General features: G+C 33.3%; 1 protein-coding gene across 5 annotated transcripts in view; it reads left to right on the top strand.

Annotated features, from left to right (window-relative positions):
- Window positions 1-10,991, top strand: part of LOC142331717 (protein phosphatase EYA1-like) — a 321,428-nt gene extending 310,437 nt beyond the window's left edge. For all 5 annotated transcript variants that reach the window (XM_075377768.1, XM_075377758.1, XM_075377778.1 and 2 more), the window contains exons 16-17: window positions 2,706-2,806; window positions 10,740-10,991. In XM_075377768.1, coding sequence (XP_075233883.1) covers window positions 2,706-2,806; window positions 10,740-10,820 — 182 coding nt within the window. In that variant the 3' untranslated portion in view covers window positions 10,821-10,991. The remainder of the gene's footprint in view (window positions 1-2,705; window positions 2,807-10,739) is intronic.
- The last annotated feature ends 8,743 nt before the right edge of the window (window positions 10,992-19,734 follow it).

The raw sequence follows: 19,734 nt of genomic DNA, 5'->3' as shown, positions 1-19,734 counted from the left end.
GAGAATGTTTAATATTATTAATTGTTTTGGGATCCACACAGAATTCATCTAGGATGTTAAGTAAGTTAGCCGCCCACATTGCCGATTTTGAATGGCGCGCCGTAACCTATGTAGAGTTTCGCAGTAGGCTTTTGCATTTATAGTCGTTCTACGTGGCATGAAATCAATCAGCAATATGCCAAACCAATCCCAAAAGACTGTGGCCATCAGTTTGCATCCAAATGGCTATGGCTTGACCTTTGTTGGTGATTGAGGATGACATTCACTTGATTGACTTTTTCTCTGGCGTGTAATACGAAATCCAAGTTTTATCACCAGTAACAATTGAATTAACGAACTCATCACCTTTTTCTGTGTAGCGCATCAAAAATTCCAAAGCAGATCCATTTCAGATTTTTTGGTGACCTTCTGTTAAGACGTGCAGCACCCAATGTGCACAAACCTTTCAGAACCCTAAATGGTCATGAACAATGCGATCGATAACAGCTCTTGAAACATTAGGAAAAATAAGGGCCAGGTTGTAAATCGTTAAGCGACGATTTTTTCTGATTTCTTCATCGACTTGTTTCAACAAGCTCTCGGTGATTATTGAGAGCCTCTTCGAACGTTTTTCATCATGCACATTAATTCTGTTATTTCTAAACCTTTCACACCATTTTCGAACTTCCTTTCATTCGTTTCATTATCACCGTACACAGCAATCAACTGCCTATGAATTTCAGCTGGCTTAACGTTTTTAAAAACGTATGACTATAACAATGCAGAGTGTACAATATTATCATAGCCATGAACGGCACAGATTCGCCAACCTTAAGGAGAGAAATTTCCCAGCGATATCCCTCGTACCAAAAAAATATTGGTTTTAGAACCAATATGTACCCACCAAAATAGCAAGCTTAATGTAAACTTATCAATTTATATTAAATCCATCGATTCGAATCAATTATAAAATATTATACCATCAATTAATGCATACTCTGTAAATTATACAGAAGTAGCATTAGAAATACAATTTTTTTTTTAAAAATAGTAATGAAAGATTCTAATTGAAAGTACCACCAATAATGTGAAACTTTTTTCCTATTATTTGACACATGTATATTATTTCAAAACAGTTATGTAGATCAAGCTTAATGCATTGTTACAACTCAGAGTATTAAAATTATACATTGAAGCATAGGTAACTTGTGCTAGTACTTTATTAATGTTAAGTATTTCTAAGTTAAATTACTTACAGCTGGTAAAGCCTTATTGTATTTAAAAGTTGTTTTAAATGAAGGTAATATTTATATCAAAGTATATTATCCTAAGCAATATCATTCATTAAACAAAAGAAATTGATTTCCTTTACAACATTCAAGGTATGTTAACAAAAAAACCATACTTTTTATTTGGTACTTATAGAGGTATTTTGAGACATGCAGTTGGCATCACTATCCAGCATAGGAACTAACAAAAATCCCTATCTGCCACATGTATCTATGTCAATTAGTTTTTGCACAGCGTTCATTCAACGTAGGTATTATTTGGTCTCTTCAGTGATTTTTGCAATGAATAACCACTTAAAGACTGCTGTGAAATTTTGTGTTAAGCTTGGCAAAACATTTTACTGAAACAAGCAAAATATAAAGAGGCTTACCAGAGAGTCTTTTCTGAGCCACATGCTATGCTATAAATGATTCAAAAGTGGTTGAGAATCTACTGAAGTTGATGCTTATCCAGGAAGTCCATTAACATTGATAGCTGTCCTACATTGCGTAAAAGAACAAATTGGTGGGATCAAATTGACATTTAAGAGTTCATGAGAAAGCAGAAGAGACTAGAAATTTGGTGGGTTCATGTCACAAAATCCTTACTTGAAAATTAAAAATGCATTGTGTCACTGCCAAATATATTTTTAAAGTCTTGACTCAAGAGCAGAAAAAATTGCATAGCAGTCTGTCAAGAACTTTTGAATCATGCAAATGATGTATTCTTGTCGATGATAATAACTGGTGGTGATTGGATGTGTGACTATGATGTGAAAATGTAGTTTCAGTTATTGCAGAGGATCAGAAAACTGTCACAGACACCAAAAAAGGCACACAAAAGTCATTCAAAGTAAAAGATGATGTTAACAATTTTTTTTTACTTCAAAAGTGCTATTAACTACAGGTTTTTACCTAATAGTAGACAGTCAACTGCCACTACTACCTAAAAGTCATCAGGCATCTCCATGAAAATGAAAGGAGGAAGAGAACTGAACTTTGGCATTACAGCTTGTGATTTATTAACCGTGATAATGTATCAGCCCATACTTCTCTGCTAATTCAAAAGTTTTATACAAAAAATTCATCATTGTCTTTCTTACCCATTCAACTCACCCAAACTAGCCTCTGCTCATTTTTATTTTCAAAATTTGAATTGCTGTTTAAAGGAAGAGATTTGAACAGTAGAATTCAATTCTCAAAAGAGAATTCTAAAAACCCCTAAAAGCTATTACATAAAGCACATTCCAGAGCTACTTCTCAGAGTACAGGGGACATTGGGAAAAGTGTACAGTGGCAAAGAGAGTACTTTGAAGAAGATTAATTGTATATAATAATGCAAAGGTATTGAATAATTTTTTTTTAACGAACCTCGTTCATTTTATTATTGCTAATATTATTCACATTTTGTAAGCAACTTTATTCTTGTTTTAATGTTATTCTACTTTTTATTTGTAGGAAAAGAAAGCTGTTTTGAGCGGATTGTATCAAGATTTGGCAGGAAATGTACATATGTAGTTGTTGGAGATGGACAAGATGAAGAAGCTGCTGCAAAACAGGTATCTCTTAATTCTTGACTCTTTAATAGAGCTTAAAAATTAATAATTATAGAGACTATACAAAGTTTTTTCATGTGAACTCAAAACATCATAACAAGGGGTAAGCTATAATTCCTATTTCAGGCCCTTTTATGGGTATGTAAAATCATTTAACTGTAATTGTAGTGTTGGAAATTTTTTTTTATTACCATATTTCTAGCTATTTTCAAACAATAAATTATTGACAAAATTCTTGAACCAGGATATTGTTTTTAAAAACTGGTTCAAAATAAATATGTAAAAAACCTTACACAGCAGATTTTTGTCACTTCATTACTGACTCATTTGTTATAACATTAAAAATAATGATGTTATTTTTTAAGTTACTATATTGTATATATTTTGGGGAAAATTTTGTTACAATTCCAATCAATGAATTGAATATTTTACGTATGTTTTATGACTGAGAAGTGAATCTGTGTAAGGAGTGTTATTCAAATGTATATGATCCTTCTACAATGAAAATTAGTCCAAAACACTGTCCAGTAACAGTACTTCCTTTACATGTACTGCTTAATATTATCCAAGAAATGAGGATTTGAAATAATGAAAAATCATTTTGATATCCTAATGCTTCTACGGGTAATATTTTGAAAGGAGATTTATTCTTTGCATACTGAAGCTCGATTCATTTTGCATCATGAATATATTTTAGGATTTTTCTGAAGGTTATCTATCTCTCTCTCTCTCTCCCTTCCCCCCTCTCAATCTCTCTCTCTGTCTCTCTTGTTATATATTTGAAAAAATGTAAATGTACTATATTAATATTAATTTTCTTTTTTCTATTAATCCCATTTTCCCAGTAAAATAAATGATTCATTAATCTCAATTTTTGTGAAACTTACCTAATCTTTAAAATATCTGATTACAGTTTTCTACTCAATAATAAAATACTTTAACTGATGGTATTGTCATGTTTTTAATAGCTGAACATATAGTTCTTCAGTTAGTCGACTTAAAAAGGAGTGTTAAAGGCAGATGGAAAAATTTTATCTTATCTGTTTATAATTTCTGTTCAATGTAGTTGATACAGAAGAAACTGTACAACATATGTTTAGTTTTGCTTAATTTTTTAAATCTTGGCAAAGCCTACTAATCTTCTGGGTAATCAGAATGATCCAGAACCAGAAAAAATAATTCAAAAACCAGAAATCCAATCAGTAGTCCTGTGAAGTTTTTCTTTTCTTTCTGGTTTTTTCCAAAATCCAATCTGGTCTTCTTTTTCTTTCTTTTTTCAGTTTAGCCTCTGGTAATTACTGCGCAGATAATACTTCAGAGGATGAATGAGGATGATATGTATGAGTGTAAATGAAGTGTAGTCTTGTACAGTCTCAGTTAAACCATTCCTGAGATGTGTGGTTAATTGTAACCCAACCACCAAAGAACACCAGTATCCGCGATCTAGTATTCAAATCCGTGTAAAAATAACTGACTTTACTAGGACTTGAATGCTGGAATTCTCAACTTCCAAATCAGCTGATTTGGGAAAACACGTTCACTACTAGATCAACCTGGTTGGTTAATCCAGCCTTCTGGATTATTCTTTTTTATTTATTACTATTACACTGGTCAACATAAAATGTGGAACTGAAAAGGGAGTAGGTATTCTATATAGTATTTTATATGCTGAATCTGTATATGTATTCCGAAACAACCTATCATATAACGTTCTAAGTTTCAACCCTAAGTTTATTTGTTCCATCATTCCTGTAACAAATACACATAAGTTAGTACTTCTGTATGATTGTTTACTCACATTTGATTTACATTGTGATGTATGCTGTAGACCTACATTTGATACATAACAGTCGAATGATGTCATTTCATATCAAGCCAGACATGTATATAGATACGTCAGTGAGTCAAATAATGAGTAATTCATTGTAATAAAATTTTATTCAGTATCAGTTCAACTCTTGTTATGACTTGCTGTGTTCTTTAGTTGTGAAGTAGTGGTTTTTTTATACACATATTATAAAGATTGTTTCATAAGTGATGCGATAAATTTAGTGAAAGATTTTTATGAGAGAACAACTTTTGGTATTATTTTATTGGGCATCAAGATCTGTTAAGTTTGTGTGTGTGTATGTGTGTGTGTGTGTGTGTGTGTGTGTGTGTGTGTGTGTGTGTGTGTGTGTGTGTGTTTCACACTGTGTTTTATTGCACTCCATGGTGAAATAATTTTTTGAATTATTTTAAGTAATTAAGTATTTATAAATTAAAACTTATTTATTTTTAAAATTAAGTAAGTATTTCTGTAATATTTCAGTTTACTTTTATTCATTAAAACATTTTGAATTTGACAATGAATAAGTATTGGGCTTGTAAAAATTCTCCAAATATTTTTTTTTTATGTTTGCGGAGAATTCACCTCAAAAAGTCAATGAAAACCAGTATTGAATCTGCAGAAAACTGCTTACAAACATTATTTTCATTGTCCCTTACAAGACCAAGATAAATCCTGGGCTCCACATTTAGCATGGACAAGTGCTAAGTTAAAGTAACCCAGTGGTTAAAAGGAAGAATGAGCTTTGCCTTTTGGCATATCTATGATTTGGCAAGAGCCATTATGATGATTGCTACTTTTGCTTAACAAATGTTACTGGTTTCAATTCAAACAATAAAAGCACTATTGAATACCCAAATGTTCATTCAGCTATGAGACCAGTACTTCATGATGTTGATTTACCTATTCCAATTGCTCCATCTTCTTGGAAAGAAATTTCTGATTCCTGAGAAGGCTCACTTGATGAATTCTCAACTTCAATAGATATTAATTACGTTCCAGAAGAATCAAATACTGAACCTCACTCCATCACACAAGCAGAACTGAGCAACCTAATTCATGACTTGTATTTGTTGAAACAACATGCAGAACTCCTACATTTACGTCTTAAAGAATCAAATTTATTAAACAGGGATATTAAAATTTTTATATATAGAAATCAAAACAAAAGTTTACTGAAATACTTCAGAAGAGATGATTTAATTTAATTTGTTCCTGCCTTGATGTTAGAGGGCTAATGTCTGAACTGGATATTGAATATGTTATTCATGATTAGCATTTATATATAGACTCATTAAAAAGAAGCTAAAAGGCAGTGTTGTTGCATAACTCGAATAAGTTTTCTTCTATACTGGTAACTCATGCTATAGGAATGAAAGAAACATATGAAAGTATGTCAAAAATTGTATAAGCTAAGTATAATGAACACTCATGGCGAATCATTGCTGACCTGAAAGTGATAGGGTTTCTTCTCAGTCTCCAGAGTAAAGTAGCTTTACAAAATATATGTTTTTCTTGTGTTTGTGAGATAGTCAGGCTACAGATAAAAACACTACACAGTTAAAGACTGGCCAAAAAGAAATCAGTTTACTGCAAGAAGAGAAAATGTTGTTAATATTACCTTTGTCAAAGCAGAACATATTATTTTACCATGTCTGCAAATGTCTGCAAAATAAAGATAGGAATTTTAATTGTCATCATTTCTGTGTTCTATTATTTAAGAAGTTTCACATTATTTTAAAGGGCATAACTAAAAATCTGAGGGCGATGAAGAAAAACTGATTTCATTTTAAGATTCAGCATAAAAAATACATTCAAATTCACTTACTTTTATCTCAGTTCCAAATTATTATTTTTTTTTTTTTTGTCTGTGTTATTATTGTTATTTATTTATTTTTTTTTGTTGAAGTTTTAGGGACATTGATTGCTCCAGTCATTAGCCCCTTTCCATGTAAAAAAATTTCTTTCCCTCCCTGTTAGAAACAAGGAGTATTAAAACCCTAAAAGAAACACACCAAGAGAAGGGTGTAAAAGATCCTTGCTACTTAAAATCACAAACCATTTCCAACACAATGTTGAAACTTAAGTGCTGCAATGCCACACAGATTTTAAAAACTTATATTTTCATTAAAAAATATCTACAAGCTCATAGAAACTACCTCATTCTTTAATTCTATCGCCTAGGTTATGCCATATGCCATACGCCTTATACCACCCTTTTTTGCTTCTTTTGTCCATCTTCCTGAAGGCCTCAATATCGAATTCAAAGATTCTGATGCTTGGAGATGGATCCTTCCAATCCTCTGCAGTAAATTAAAAAGGATATCTTGCTGCTGGCTCAGATGGTGCATTCAGCAGTGCATCACAGTCAAGACTCAATGCACGTCCTGCTGAAGTTTTTGGGCTGGCTGAAGTGTCCACCTTCTCATTTAAAAGACTCTGTGCCTTTGGAGGCTCTACCATTGGATGTTCAAAGTCCTCTTTTTCTAGAAATTTAGTTTCTGACTTTGCTGTTACCTAAATAGGCGTTTTCTCTATTCTGACTAATCAACTCTGATTTAGCATCAGGCTTCTTCTCTGTTTTAACCTTATTTTTGTACTCTTGTGACTGATTGATGGCTCATTCCTGGGTTGCACAGAACTCTTAAATTTGGAAACATCTGCTCCATCGATTTGAAGCTGCTTCTTTCTTGATGGTCGACTTTTCAATTTTTATCATGCATGCTAAAACTGGTGCCAGTTCAGTAACTATGTTCTCTGGTTTAATTAAGCTGCAGCAACCTGTGCATATGATACAGCCTTGGTGTTCTGCGAATGACTTTCTGTGTAGTCTTGATTACTTGTACACCTACTTCTTGTTTGTAGATCAAACAATTCCTAGATCTTTCAGAGTGGTGCTCATGACAATTGACACATAATACAGGTAGAATTATTATTTTTTTTTAAGTTTTAGGGGCATCAATTACTGAAGTTATTATCCTCATTCCACATCAAAAAGGAAAGTTTCTTCCCCTCCCTGTTAAAAACACAAGCGATGCAGTCTTGTCATACCAGCTCATCCAGAAATAGACTTATCAAGGGGTATTAAAAAAATACCCAAAAGAAACACAAAATGACAAAGGTGTAAAAGGCCCTTGCCACTTAAAAAACATTTAAAACTAACCCACTAAAAACTCTTCATAAACACTTAAAAAAAGCTCAAACTATTTCTAACAAAATGTTATCAATACTATGAAAATAAATTCACATCAAACAAAAGAAATTAAATATTCTTCTTCTGATTAAGATTCTTCAAAAGTTAGTGAAAAACTGTCTCAATCGTTAATTCTGTCGTCTAGGTTTTCCCTTTGGCATCCTTTTTTTGTTCTTTTTCTATCTTCTTGAAGGTCTCAATGTCAAATTCCAAGGTATCTGAGACCTCCTGAGGAGTCTTATTCTCCACAGTAAATTACAGAGGATGTCTTGCTGCTGGCATCTGATGATACTAGCTCCAATGGTGCAGTCAGCATTTCATCGGAGTGAAGACTCGATGCACTTCCCACTAAAGCATGAGGGTGACTTTAACCTCACCTAAAGGCCGTTGTGCTTTCAAAGGCTCCATTGTTGGCCATTTGAAATCTTCCTTTTCCAAAATCTATATTTCTGGTTTTGCAGAATCCTGACTGGAGATTTCTTTGATTTGTACTTTAGCTTCAATCTTTTTCATCTTGGTTTCTCTTTCCTTCGCCTATTGACTGGTTGAAAGTTTGTTCTTCGGTTGTATAATAATCTTTTGTGTAGGGACATCTGCTTCTTTCATTATCGGCTTTGGATTAGTTTCTCAAAGTGATTAACTCTTTAATTTGTGATCGATGATTTGTTCGATCAAGCTTGCTGATTCAGATGCCAGTTTAGAAATTACATATTTTGTTTTAAAAGGAACTGCGGAAACCTGAGCATACAACATAACCTTCACTGCTGAGCAAAATTTTTCTGGCTTCGAAGTAGCTGACCTTTTGAATAGTCTTTACCTCCTGTGTTGCTACTTCCTCCTTACAGATTGGACAGTTACACAATCTGGCAGATGATGTCCATGGGAGATAACACAAACCGGCGTATCCTTGCACTGGTCATCCAGATGTAATGGATCACCACAAGGACGGATCTGTTTCCTAGTGCATTTTGCCGCTAATATGTTCGAATTTCTGACATCCAAAACCCTGCAATGGAGTCGGGATGAAAGAACAGACATCCAGTTTGAAAGCCAACCTTAATTTTCTCAGGACACTTAGGTTTGTTAAACATTAAAACATGTGACATGAATGGTACATACAACTTCTCTGTTATATAGGATGTTCAAAAGTTAACATCCAACTACTTCTTGTCCGTGAAACTACTTGATGATCTCTGCTTCTGTGCAGTTTAGAAGGTCCCTGCACACAGCATTTCCCTTGGAGGTATTTACTTACTATGCAGTAACACCTCAACATCAATGAGCCCTATTTTTTTTAGCTTTTAATAGTCATGTTGACTGTAAGTCATAGACGATCTCCACAAACAAGCCCATGGCAGTCTTTCTAGTCTCTTGTACAGGTTCTCCTGCAGAAAACCCTCTTCTTTCTTCTTTATCACCAGATACTTTGGAATTGGTCCAAATCTCTTTGATTGAAACTTAGTTCAGATGGTCTTTTCTGTCTCACTGAACTCCTTCTCTTCGCTTCGTAAACAAAGATTCTCCTGGATGAGGGTTTTTACTTGGACCCTCTGCCACAGAAGATGTAGATTAGATGCTTCCATAAACCTACAGTATTGTCAGTCAATATATCATAAGGTGCGGGCGAAGAGACGCATCTGTGGCACGTTGGGCATACCCCAGATCATAGATTCTGCCTGAGTTCCCCCACAAATTTCAGCCGCCTACCACAAATTTAACTCGAGCCGAGAAGTTAGGTACTACCTGATTCACGATATAAACATCCGAGGACTTGCACATAGCAGTAAGGGCTATGATACCCTTATCCATGGACAATTCCTGCCAAGGGGGGCTGAAGTGACTGACTCACGCTAAGCAGCACAAGAAGAGAGAGAGAGAAAATATCTCTTTCCTTTCCCTATTAATTCACTAACACAGTCAGCAGACTAGTTTTGTCAAAAACAGTCATCTCAAAATAGACTTGACAAAAGGTTATTAAAACCCAAGAATGAAACACAAAATGACAATGGTGTAAAGAGCCCTTACCACTTAAAAAACATAAACTATTTGTAACGAAGCATTGTTAAAACTCACAAAAAACTTCACCATAATACAAAAATTAAAAAAATAAAAACCAAATTATTGAAAATGAAGTCAATTTCCTTGATATAACATTTCAGAAGCTGTTCTCAACATTTCATTTGTTGTTTGTTCTTTTCTGTGAGTTTTCATGACTCCCACTACAAATAGATTTTATAATAGGCAGTTGTACAGTAATGTATCTTACTTGTTTCTTCGATATATCTATATGGGTAGTGATGTTGTGTGATGCAATGATCATTTGGAGTGAATACATCTACCTCCATTTTTTGTGCTTCTCATCAGTTACAGAAAGTGGTTGATCCCTGCGAGGTTCATCCTCAATATTCTCTTTACCAGGTTCTGATGCTCAGAATTTTATTGGTCATATACCTACATTACTTTGCACAACATTTCATCACTGTAAACTGCTTTTAGATGATAATGAATGTCATTGGCATTCACTTTTTCTGTGATTAAATGTTTAATCACTGCAAGTTATTTTAGATGTTGAAATAGCAGTCATCCTCAACTCCACAATAATGGCGACTGACAGAAAATGAGAAGGCATGGTGAACAAGTTTTTTGAAAGTATAGTAAGAGAATGAAACTACTGTTAGCAGCACTTGTCGCTTTGTATGAAATTTTGTTCTGTTATGCTCCAGTATGCATTACATTTCAAACATGCTTCATACGTTTGCTAAAAATTTGATTTTGGTTAAATTGTGATAATCAGATAAAAACGTAGTAAAATATTTATGTTTAAATTATTTCTTACTGTAATTTCTATAAATATTTTATCAAGTTACTTTAAATTTTTGTCATCTTATTAATATTGATTTTTTTTTATTTTGCAGTTAAATTTCCCATTCTGGCGGATATCAAGTCACTCTGATCTAGCTGCTTTGTATAATGCTCTTGACATGGGATTTTTGTGAGTTTAATACTGTATGTAATTAAATATGTATTGAAATTTTTTTAATAATAATATTTTACTGTGATTATTTCATTATATTTCTGACACAATGTTTTATTTGCATCTCATATTTTCATTTTACCAATGTAATATTATAAACATGAACAGTTAGTTTACTACAGTCTTTTTTATTATATTATAGCAATAAAAATGTGTAAGTATATTAAGTTAACATGAGTTAAAAAAAAGTTTTACAAAATCCAACACTAGAGTTGTTTCATTTTTTAACTTCTTAGAATGAGTAATTTTTTTACCTTTTCATCAATAGTAAATTGATAGAACAGCGTGATAAAATATGGTCATGCATTTTTTAAAACAAATTTTAAGAATCTCTTATTTTATATAAAAAAATCATTAAAATATACTTACAGAAGATCTTTATGGAGCTATTTCAGATTGAAGCTTAAATGATATAAATATGATGATTGACTGCCACGTTGCTTATATTTAAAAAACAAATTAACATAAAAGTTGAAAAAATGTACACATAATTGTAAACTTGATGCAATTTCAAAAGGAGGACCATGAATTTGAAAATATACAATTACAGATTTTACTGTGGATTCAATAGCCGAATTATGTTTTCAGTATTCTTTTTGTTCAAAGCGGAGGAATGATGGAAACAAAAAACAAAATTTGACTTTCAGCTACTGTACACATTTGGCCATGTGGATAACAAAAAAAAGTTAATATATTTATTTAATTTTCCTCCTCTACCTGTCAGTAGGTGGGCCTTAGAGTTTGGTTGAATAGGTTTACCTGAACCTTCAAAACCATGGAGATAACAGATATGACATGGTCAGGGAGGACAACTATTCTAACACTAAAAAATGGCACTGCCACAGATCCATTTTTGAAGGTAATGACTAATATAATTATGTATGACTTGGCGGACACAATGGTGAAAACTGATAATATGCTGTATTACCTTGTTGGAAACATTTATGAAAATTCTTTTAATATTAATTTTAAACTTCTTTTTTCATAAACTTTATTTATATTATTTCATTTATAGATCTAATTTTAGTATTCATCCATATTAACAATGTTAACTTCGTGAATCTTATAATATTGCAGTTTTCAATAAGGAAATACTTTACGTGTTCATGAGGATGTATATATTCAAATATATTTAATTAGTTTAGTATCCCCATGTGAATTTCCTTATTTACCAAATTTTTTAATCTCTTTTCCTTCATCCTTTTTCTCCAAGACATCTCTGTCTCCAGCAGTCACCACAGATCTCAAAAATGAGATACTTTCCATGTCTCCAAAATAATCATCATTGCATTTCCAGAAAAAATCCAAATTTTTAAGAATTTTATTAGCAAGGGTCAGATTAAAAAAATAAAAGATTTATATGAACTCAGGTGTACTTCAGTGGCAAAAATGTTTCCTTTGAATAGTAATAGAATTGTAACAATGAAATCTCCTTTGTAATGTAACATAGCATGTAATTCTTATGGGGAGGCAATTACAGAAGAATTGAGTTAAGTATCACCATCAGGAATGTTAATTAAGTTTATTCTATTAAATTAATTTTTTTTAAATTTAACAGGCAGGTAGGTTAGACATATTTTGTTATTGCAACTTATTATTGTATAGCTCTGGTTCAACTATGGTGGTTTGTAGATCAGTTTCAATAATAATAGTATTTCAGATGAATAAGAATTAAACTAATGTAAAAATGCTGTACCCAGAGTAATAATGTACCCTCTGTACCCAGAGTCAGCTCGCAACTCTGGCCAGTGTGAATGTATTTTTGGATGTTCTAATTAGTTTTTTTTTTTGTTTAGTAGGTTATTAGTTACTTAGGTTCTTGTTAGGTGTTTATAAACACCTAATATTTATGTTTTATTAGTTATAATAATATTTATGTTTATGTTAGTTATTAGTTTTCATTGTGTTTTTTGCTATTTTTAATTTAGTTTTTTTCGTTCTAATCAAGATGGCCTAGGCTGTCTTGGTTATTTTGGGTTTCATTAGTTATATTTTTAGGGTTGTTTTGTATAGTTTTGTAGTGGTTTATCGGTTTATTTTGTTATAGTTTTTGTTTTTTTTGGTTTTATAAATATATATTTTATTATAGTTGATTTTGTTATTATCTTTTTGTTTATTGTAGCAACTGCGTGACAGTGCGGTCGCCATATTGCCATTTTTATTGGTTGGTTGTTTTGTTTACTTTGTTAGGATTGGCTGTTAGGTTTGTTTTCATTTCTTGTCATTGGCAGATCATTATTTAGTTGTTTATATTTATTTAATATGAGTAGTGAAGTAGAATCAGATGAGGGACTGCGTTCTCCTGGCTATTTGGGGAGAAAGGCCACCCAGGTGGAAAAGTTGAAAAAGGCAAATGAATCGAAAATACAAGCGTAGCATAAAAAGCAAATGAGAGAGAAATGAGGCAAAAGGAGAAGGAGGAAAGAGAAGTGAAAGAAAAGGAGGAGAAATGTTCACAGAATCCCGATATAGATTCAGACCGAGAATTAATGAAGGAACTATTCGGTACTACAACAAGCTCGTCAACGACCAGTCTAAACAGGTCATACCAGCGATGAAAACCAAAAAGGTTGAAGTAGCGGCCATGAAAGATCTGGAAGCGCGATTATTGTCATCTGATGTGACCTCGGGAGACATGGTGACCGAGGTGATTGGGATGTTCAACACTCTCTCTTGTGGGGTTGAGGAGTTCATCGGTGATTCAAAGAACGTTAGGGAAAGGAGTGCAACATATATAATGATACGAATGAGGAAGCTACAATTTTTACACCTTTAAATAGCCAAGCGTGTTGATAGACTATAGGGATACATAGAGAGTTTCAGGGCTGGTATGGGACAGCGACAGATGACTGAAACGACGTCGATAAAGAGCACGGCAGCAGAAGTTGTGAAGGCTCATAGACCCAAGGTGATATTGATTGACAAGCCAGCAGGTGCCGTCTCCTCATCCTTTAAGGATGAGATTGTGAAAAGTCTGAGTCAGGAAAAAAGGACTGAGGATAGTTAGTGTTCGGGATAACCCGAAAGGTGTGCGAATTGTGGCTAATGATAGTGAAACTGAGAAAGGAATCAGATACAATGAAGCATTAAATAAATATCCCATCACGACTATCACCACAAAAGTCTTGATGCCACGGATGATTGTATACGACGTTCCACGAGATACCGGTGAGGAGGGATTTGTTGACGCAGTAAGAGTTCAAAATACGGATAAGTCTGGAAGAATTTGCAAGTCTTTTTAAGATGGTGTTCCGGGCTGGCCGCAGAGAGTCTAATGTGGTGCATTATGTAGTTGAATGCGAGAAGCAATTGCGAACAAAATTCCTAGAAACCTGTAGATTATTTATAGATTATCAGTCATGTAAAATTAAAGAATATTTAAATGTCAGTCAATGTTTTCGATGTCAGGGCCTTGGCCATATAACCAGGGTTTGCAAGGAGAAGGAACTTTGTCCCTTCTGTGACAAGGACGGGCATCTGCCGAAGGATTGTCAGGTTAGAAAAGACGATGATCCCCTACCTTCATAAACTGCTCTTGAGCCCGGAAGCCGGCGAATTACGATTGCCATTCCGAGGAATGTCCCACGTACAAACTTACGCCGGAACTTTTGAGCGGTTAGTATTAGGGTTATATATTTTTGGGGCTTCCGGATATTCGATTCACGTAGTTGATTTATCCTTTGTGTTTTGTTAGTTAAGTTTTCAGTTTTGTGTTTTACGAATTATGTTATTTTTGATGCTTTGATAGGTTTGATTATTCTGCAATATTTGCTTCTTTTTTTTTTTTTTTGTTTCACTTAGGTTTTAGGGGGGTCATGATAAGAGTTAGTGTAGATTTCGTATGTTGTTTATTCTTGTATTGGTTAGTTTAAGTTTGCGTTTATTGCTCTGTTATAAGTTCATTGTAGTTTTACTGTAAGTTTTTAGTTATTTGTTAATTTTTATAAGATTTATTTACTTTGTGTTGAATAGCGTTTGTTTATGTTTTGGTTTATGACCATCCACACTTCTTGTTTGTGATGAATTAGGTATTATGTTTAGGTTTTGGTGTTTACTCTTGTTTTGGTTAGGTTAATTTTGCGTGTAGTGTTTTAGTGAAGTTTATTGTAAGTTTTTAGTTATTTATAGATATTTTGTTATTTTTATGTGATTTGTTCAGTTTTTTTTTTTTAACCTCCGGATCCACCGTTACGCATTCTTCAGAGGATGAAGCTGACTGATTTGTAGCGTGTGTGAAAATGCCATGCCTGACCGGGATTCAAACCCGGGACCTCCGGATGAAAGGCTGAGACGCTACCACTCGCGCAACGGAGGCCGGCGATTTGTTCAGTTTATGTTTATGACTGTCCACACTTTTTGTTCTCGTTTGTAATTTGTTAAGTTTTAAGTCTAGGCATTATTTATTAGGGTTAGTAGGTTTGTTTTTCTAGTGTAGTTTGTTCGTTGTTGAGGCATTATTTCAGTATGGTATTTTTTGTTGTTTATTCAGTTAATGTTTTGAATTATGGATATTTTAGTTTTTATTTATACGTCCAGTTTATTTAGTTTGTTGCTTATTATTTTGTGGATAAGTTGGATGCCTGAGTTGTGTGTTGAATTCATCCCTATCACTGGGTAGAATAGTGGTTGCATGACCTGCCGAGTGGTCCTGTTTGGGACCTTATAAAAGTATTTATATTTATGATTAAGGGTTCAGAGCTAGGCACAGTACAACAATGTAAATGTTGCTTGTGGCATTCGCATCAGTGGCATCTTGACAATGGCCAGATGAGATATGTCTTGAGGCTGTGAAGATCACCTTCAGTAAAGCCCCTAAGGGCTAGGTAAACAGGGGGTGGCATGACAGTCGGATCAACCACATGGTGGGTGTGTCTTCCCCTCAGGATAAAGATGTACTCACTTGTTTCTAAGGTTCAAATCCTAGTAAAGGCAGTTACTTTTATACTTGACTTACTAGATCTTGGAATACTAGATAGTTATAGACTTGAATAATAGATCACCGGTGTTCTTTGGTGGTGGGCTTCAATTAACCACACATATCAAGAATGGTTGACCTGAGACTTTACAAGATTACACTTCATTTACATTCATAGATATCATACTGAGAAGTAATACCTTATGGTAGTTGTGGAGGCTAAAACAAACAAAAATTTACCCACTTGTTATAAAATTCACTTTCATTACCCAATGTGTGCTTGGTGAACTAATTTTAAAAGAAATATTGCTTTCTCAGTTCTTAATTTACTATCTGGTGTTCTTAATTTTGACTGCTAAATATAGATTAAATTAATAGCTGTGTATGTTTGGGTACCACCAGCTTATTAGACAACATGCAATTCTTATTAAACTGTTTTTTATATTTTTCTGCTAGTTTCTAATACCTTCCAGGTGTGACCAGCATATTGTTGCTACATGAAAAAAGGATTTAGGAACATCATATAAAGTAATTATAGTTAATTTTCATTGTCATTCAAATAATTTTGTTATAAAATCAATAGGAAATTAAAGTATTAACAAAAACTGATTTTAATGAAGCGAATAAGCGGCTGTTTGACAATATGGTAACCCAACCTTTTAGCTAAATCTATTTCCTTTATCAAGTTACAAATACAATCTTGAAATTTTATGCTGAAATCTTTTCAGCCATTCAAGAAATATTGAAAAAGCGATATAATAATAACTATTGAATAAGTGTGTATGCTTTTTTAATTCTACAAGTGTATATATATATATATAATTTTTTATGGCCTTTATGATGTGGAGGACCATGAAACCTTTGTGGTAGGTTTTAGAGTGAGTTTGAACTGTAGATGCATAGGTAATGAATTGAAACAACACCTTGTTGCTTATTGAATTGTTATTCAATTACTTGTTGTCTTGACATTGCAATAACGTGTAATTGAACATTTAATATTTAACGTTACACATATAATTAAACTTAATAACATATAAATATACTAATAAACTAAGTAATTCATCTGAAGATATCCATTTGGACTGAAAGTACACTACGACTGCTCTGGGTCAGATTCTGGCACCGATTGAATAGAAGGTCGCTACACCATAATGACCACTCCTTGCAATATTATGACATAGGACATGGTGTAACCATCATATGATCATAGCTTGCTGGAGAGTCCTAGCCCGTGCTAGGTAGCAGCACCTGACGGCACAAGTGCATAACATATATATATATATATATATATATATATATATACACACATAGAGTGATTCAGTAGGAAAGGGAGATAATTTGGAAACTGATTCTGGTGTGAAGTAAGGAAAAAATTCATACACATATTTTTTGAAATAAAGTTACAGCTATTGAAACATTTCGCCTGGATTTCAGTACCCCCAGTGAGATGAGATCATGCTGAAATTTTTAAGAATTTATAAAAGGTTTTATAAAATACTTCATGGTTTTTTATGTTTTTGACCTGAAAAATGAATAGAACCGAAAAATTTGATTACTATAAACCGATTTTTTTAGGTTTTAAATATAATAACTTTGTTAAATGACTAATGAATCAGTAAATGTTATTATCAAAATTGAAGATAATTTAATTCTGAGAAAATTAATGAATAAAATCTATGAAAAAATAATCAACTTTTATTAATTAAAACAAAACTTTACAGAAAATGTTATGGATTTGTAAAAATTAAAAACAGCTGTTTTTAGTGCAATAAATTTAGACTGTTGAGAAATTATCTTGAAAATACTATCAATACTTCAAAATTAATTTGAATGCTACTCGTAAAATTGTGGTAACGTGTTAATAATAAACGTTAGGTGGTTTAGTTGTTTTTAACATAATTTTGATTGTGTTGTAATTATTTTTGAGAATCAAGTTATGTAGTGTTTTTGTGTTTTGTACTCTATACTGTATCCACATTTTAACAATTGAATCTGAATTTAAAAAAGTGAAATTCCATTTGATTAAAATGGTTTTAAAAAATTCTGCGTTTCTTAAGTCATGCAAAATATGCTATTATGGTTTTTGTGTACAGTTTTTACGATGGAAGAAGACCGATGTAGGTGTCCTTGATGAATAGTTCCAAGCCATAAGGTATTTTGTAGAATTTTTGATAATCTTCATGAGAATGGTACACTACCCACTGCTCTTGTTCCATGGAGCGAGTGGTAGCGTCTCGCCTTTCATCCGGAGGTCCCGGGTTCGAATCCCAGTCAGGCATGGCATTTTCACACATTCTATAAATCATTCATCTCATCCTCTGAAGCATGCCTAATGGTGGACCCAAAGGTTAAACAAAAAAAAAAAAATGTTTTATCTGAATGTCAACCAATATACATTGAGATGAAAGGGAAAACATACTTCAGGTGCTACAACTTAATCCTACAACAATCACATAAAGAATTTCTCCACGACTAAATTCTACAAAGTACAATATAGAGGACATTGCATGTTCATGGATTGCATATCCTTACCATGTTCAGAAAATTCAACATCTCCAGCTTGGTGACTATGCAGGCGACTGAAGTTTTGACAATGGGTTAACAATAACTTAATTCTGTTCATACTACTTTTGGACTAAGCTACTTTTACCAGTAATGGCATAAATAACACATAGAATTCACATCAATGATCTGAAGAAAATCCTAAAGCTTAAATACATGCTGTAGTTAAAACAAATATCCAGCAATTGTGAATGTTCAGTGGTAGCATTATCAACAAGCAAATTATAGGTTCTTTTATACTACAGAGTGATTTTTTAGTCCTGTTACCCAATTTTAAATGTAATTTAAGAAAGGGAAATTTAGGTGGAATAAAAAAATTGATTTATTACTTACAAAAGAGATTTAATAAAAAGCTATTGCTTACATAATTGTTAAAGAATATGCTCAAAATGCCCACCCCTTGTGGTTATACATGCATGGACTCTTTTCAGCATATTAGCAGAAACCTTTTTAAGAGTTGCATTGGAAATATTTGTGATTAAGTCTGTAATATTGACTTAAGTTCATCAATAGTTGAGGATTGTTTTTGAAGGCCTCGCACTTAATATAGCCCCACAAAAAGTAGTCTGGGGACCTTGGAGGCCATAAGCCCTTGCTTATTATTCGATCATCAAAGAACTCTTGCAGAAAATCCATGGTTTCTCGAGACGTGTGGCATGTAGCGCCGTCTTGCTGAAACCAGCAATACCGTTCATGAGGTTCCAGGAGGGACACAAATTGGCGTATACTATTCCTGTATACTTCACCATTTACTGTCTGTTCGAAGAATATGGGTCCGACTATATGATGACGAGATATCGCACACCACACACCAATTTTATCAGGATGCAAAGATTTGTCTTGTAAAGTGTTAGGATTTTCAACCGCCCAAATTTGACAGTATTGACTGTTCACATAACTATCAAGATGGATCCAAACTTCATCACTAAAGAACACTGTGTTTAAAAATATGATTGCATTATCATTTACGAGAGCTAAACCAATGGCAATATTGCAATCGCTTGTTTAAATCTGGAGGCTGAAGCTCTTGGACTAATCGTACGCAATGCGGATACAATTTCAATTTTTATATCAGCTTTCTGAACACTCTAATATGACAAACCAACTTGCATGGAAAGTTTTCGTAAACGTTTCCGTGGAGAATTGAGCAATCTTGTTTTCACATTCTCTAAAACGTCATCTGTCAAGCGAGTTGGTCGACCACTATGTTTTCTATCACAAACACTACCTGTCTCTCGAAAATGGTTTGCTAGCCTAGAAATTGACATTTTTTCTGGCAGAGGGACACCAACAAGTTTAATTTGAAATGATTCTTTTACACTTGCGTACGATTTCGAAGCAAAATATTGTTCAAGAATGAAAACTCGTTCTATGGTAAAAGACATTCTGTTCGTAACAC

The sequence above is a fragment of the Lycorma delicatula genome, chromosome 1, assembly GCF_047948215.1.
Source record: "Lycorma delicatula isolate Av1 chromosome 1, ASM4794821v1, whole genome shotgun sequence".
Taxonomy (NCBI): Eukaryota; Metazoa; Arthropoda; class Insecta; order Hemiptera; family Fulgoridae; genus Lycorma; species Lycorma delicatula.
The sequence above is the reverse complement of the archived record's forward strand: the minus strand, read 5'-3'. Positions and strand labels throughout refer to the sequence as shown.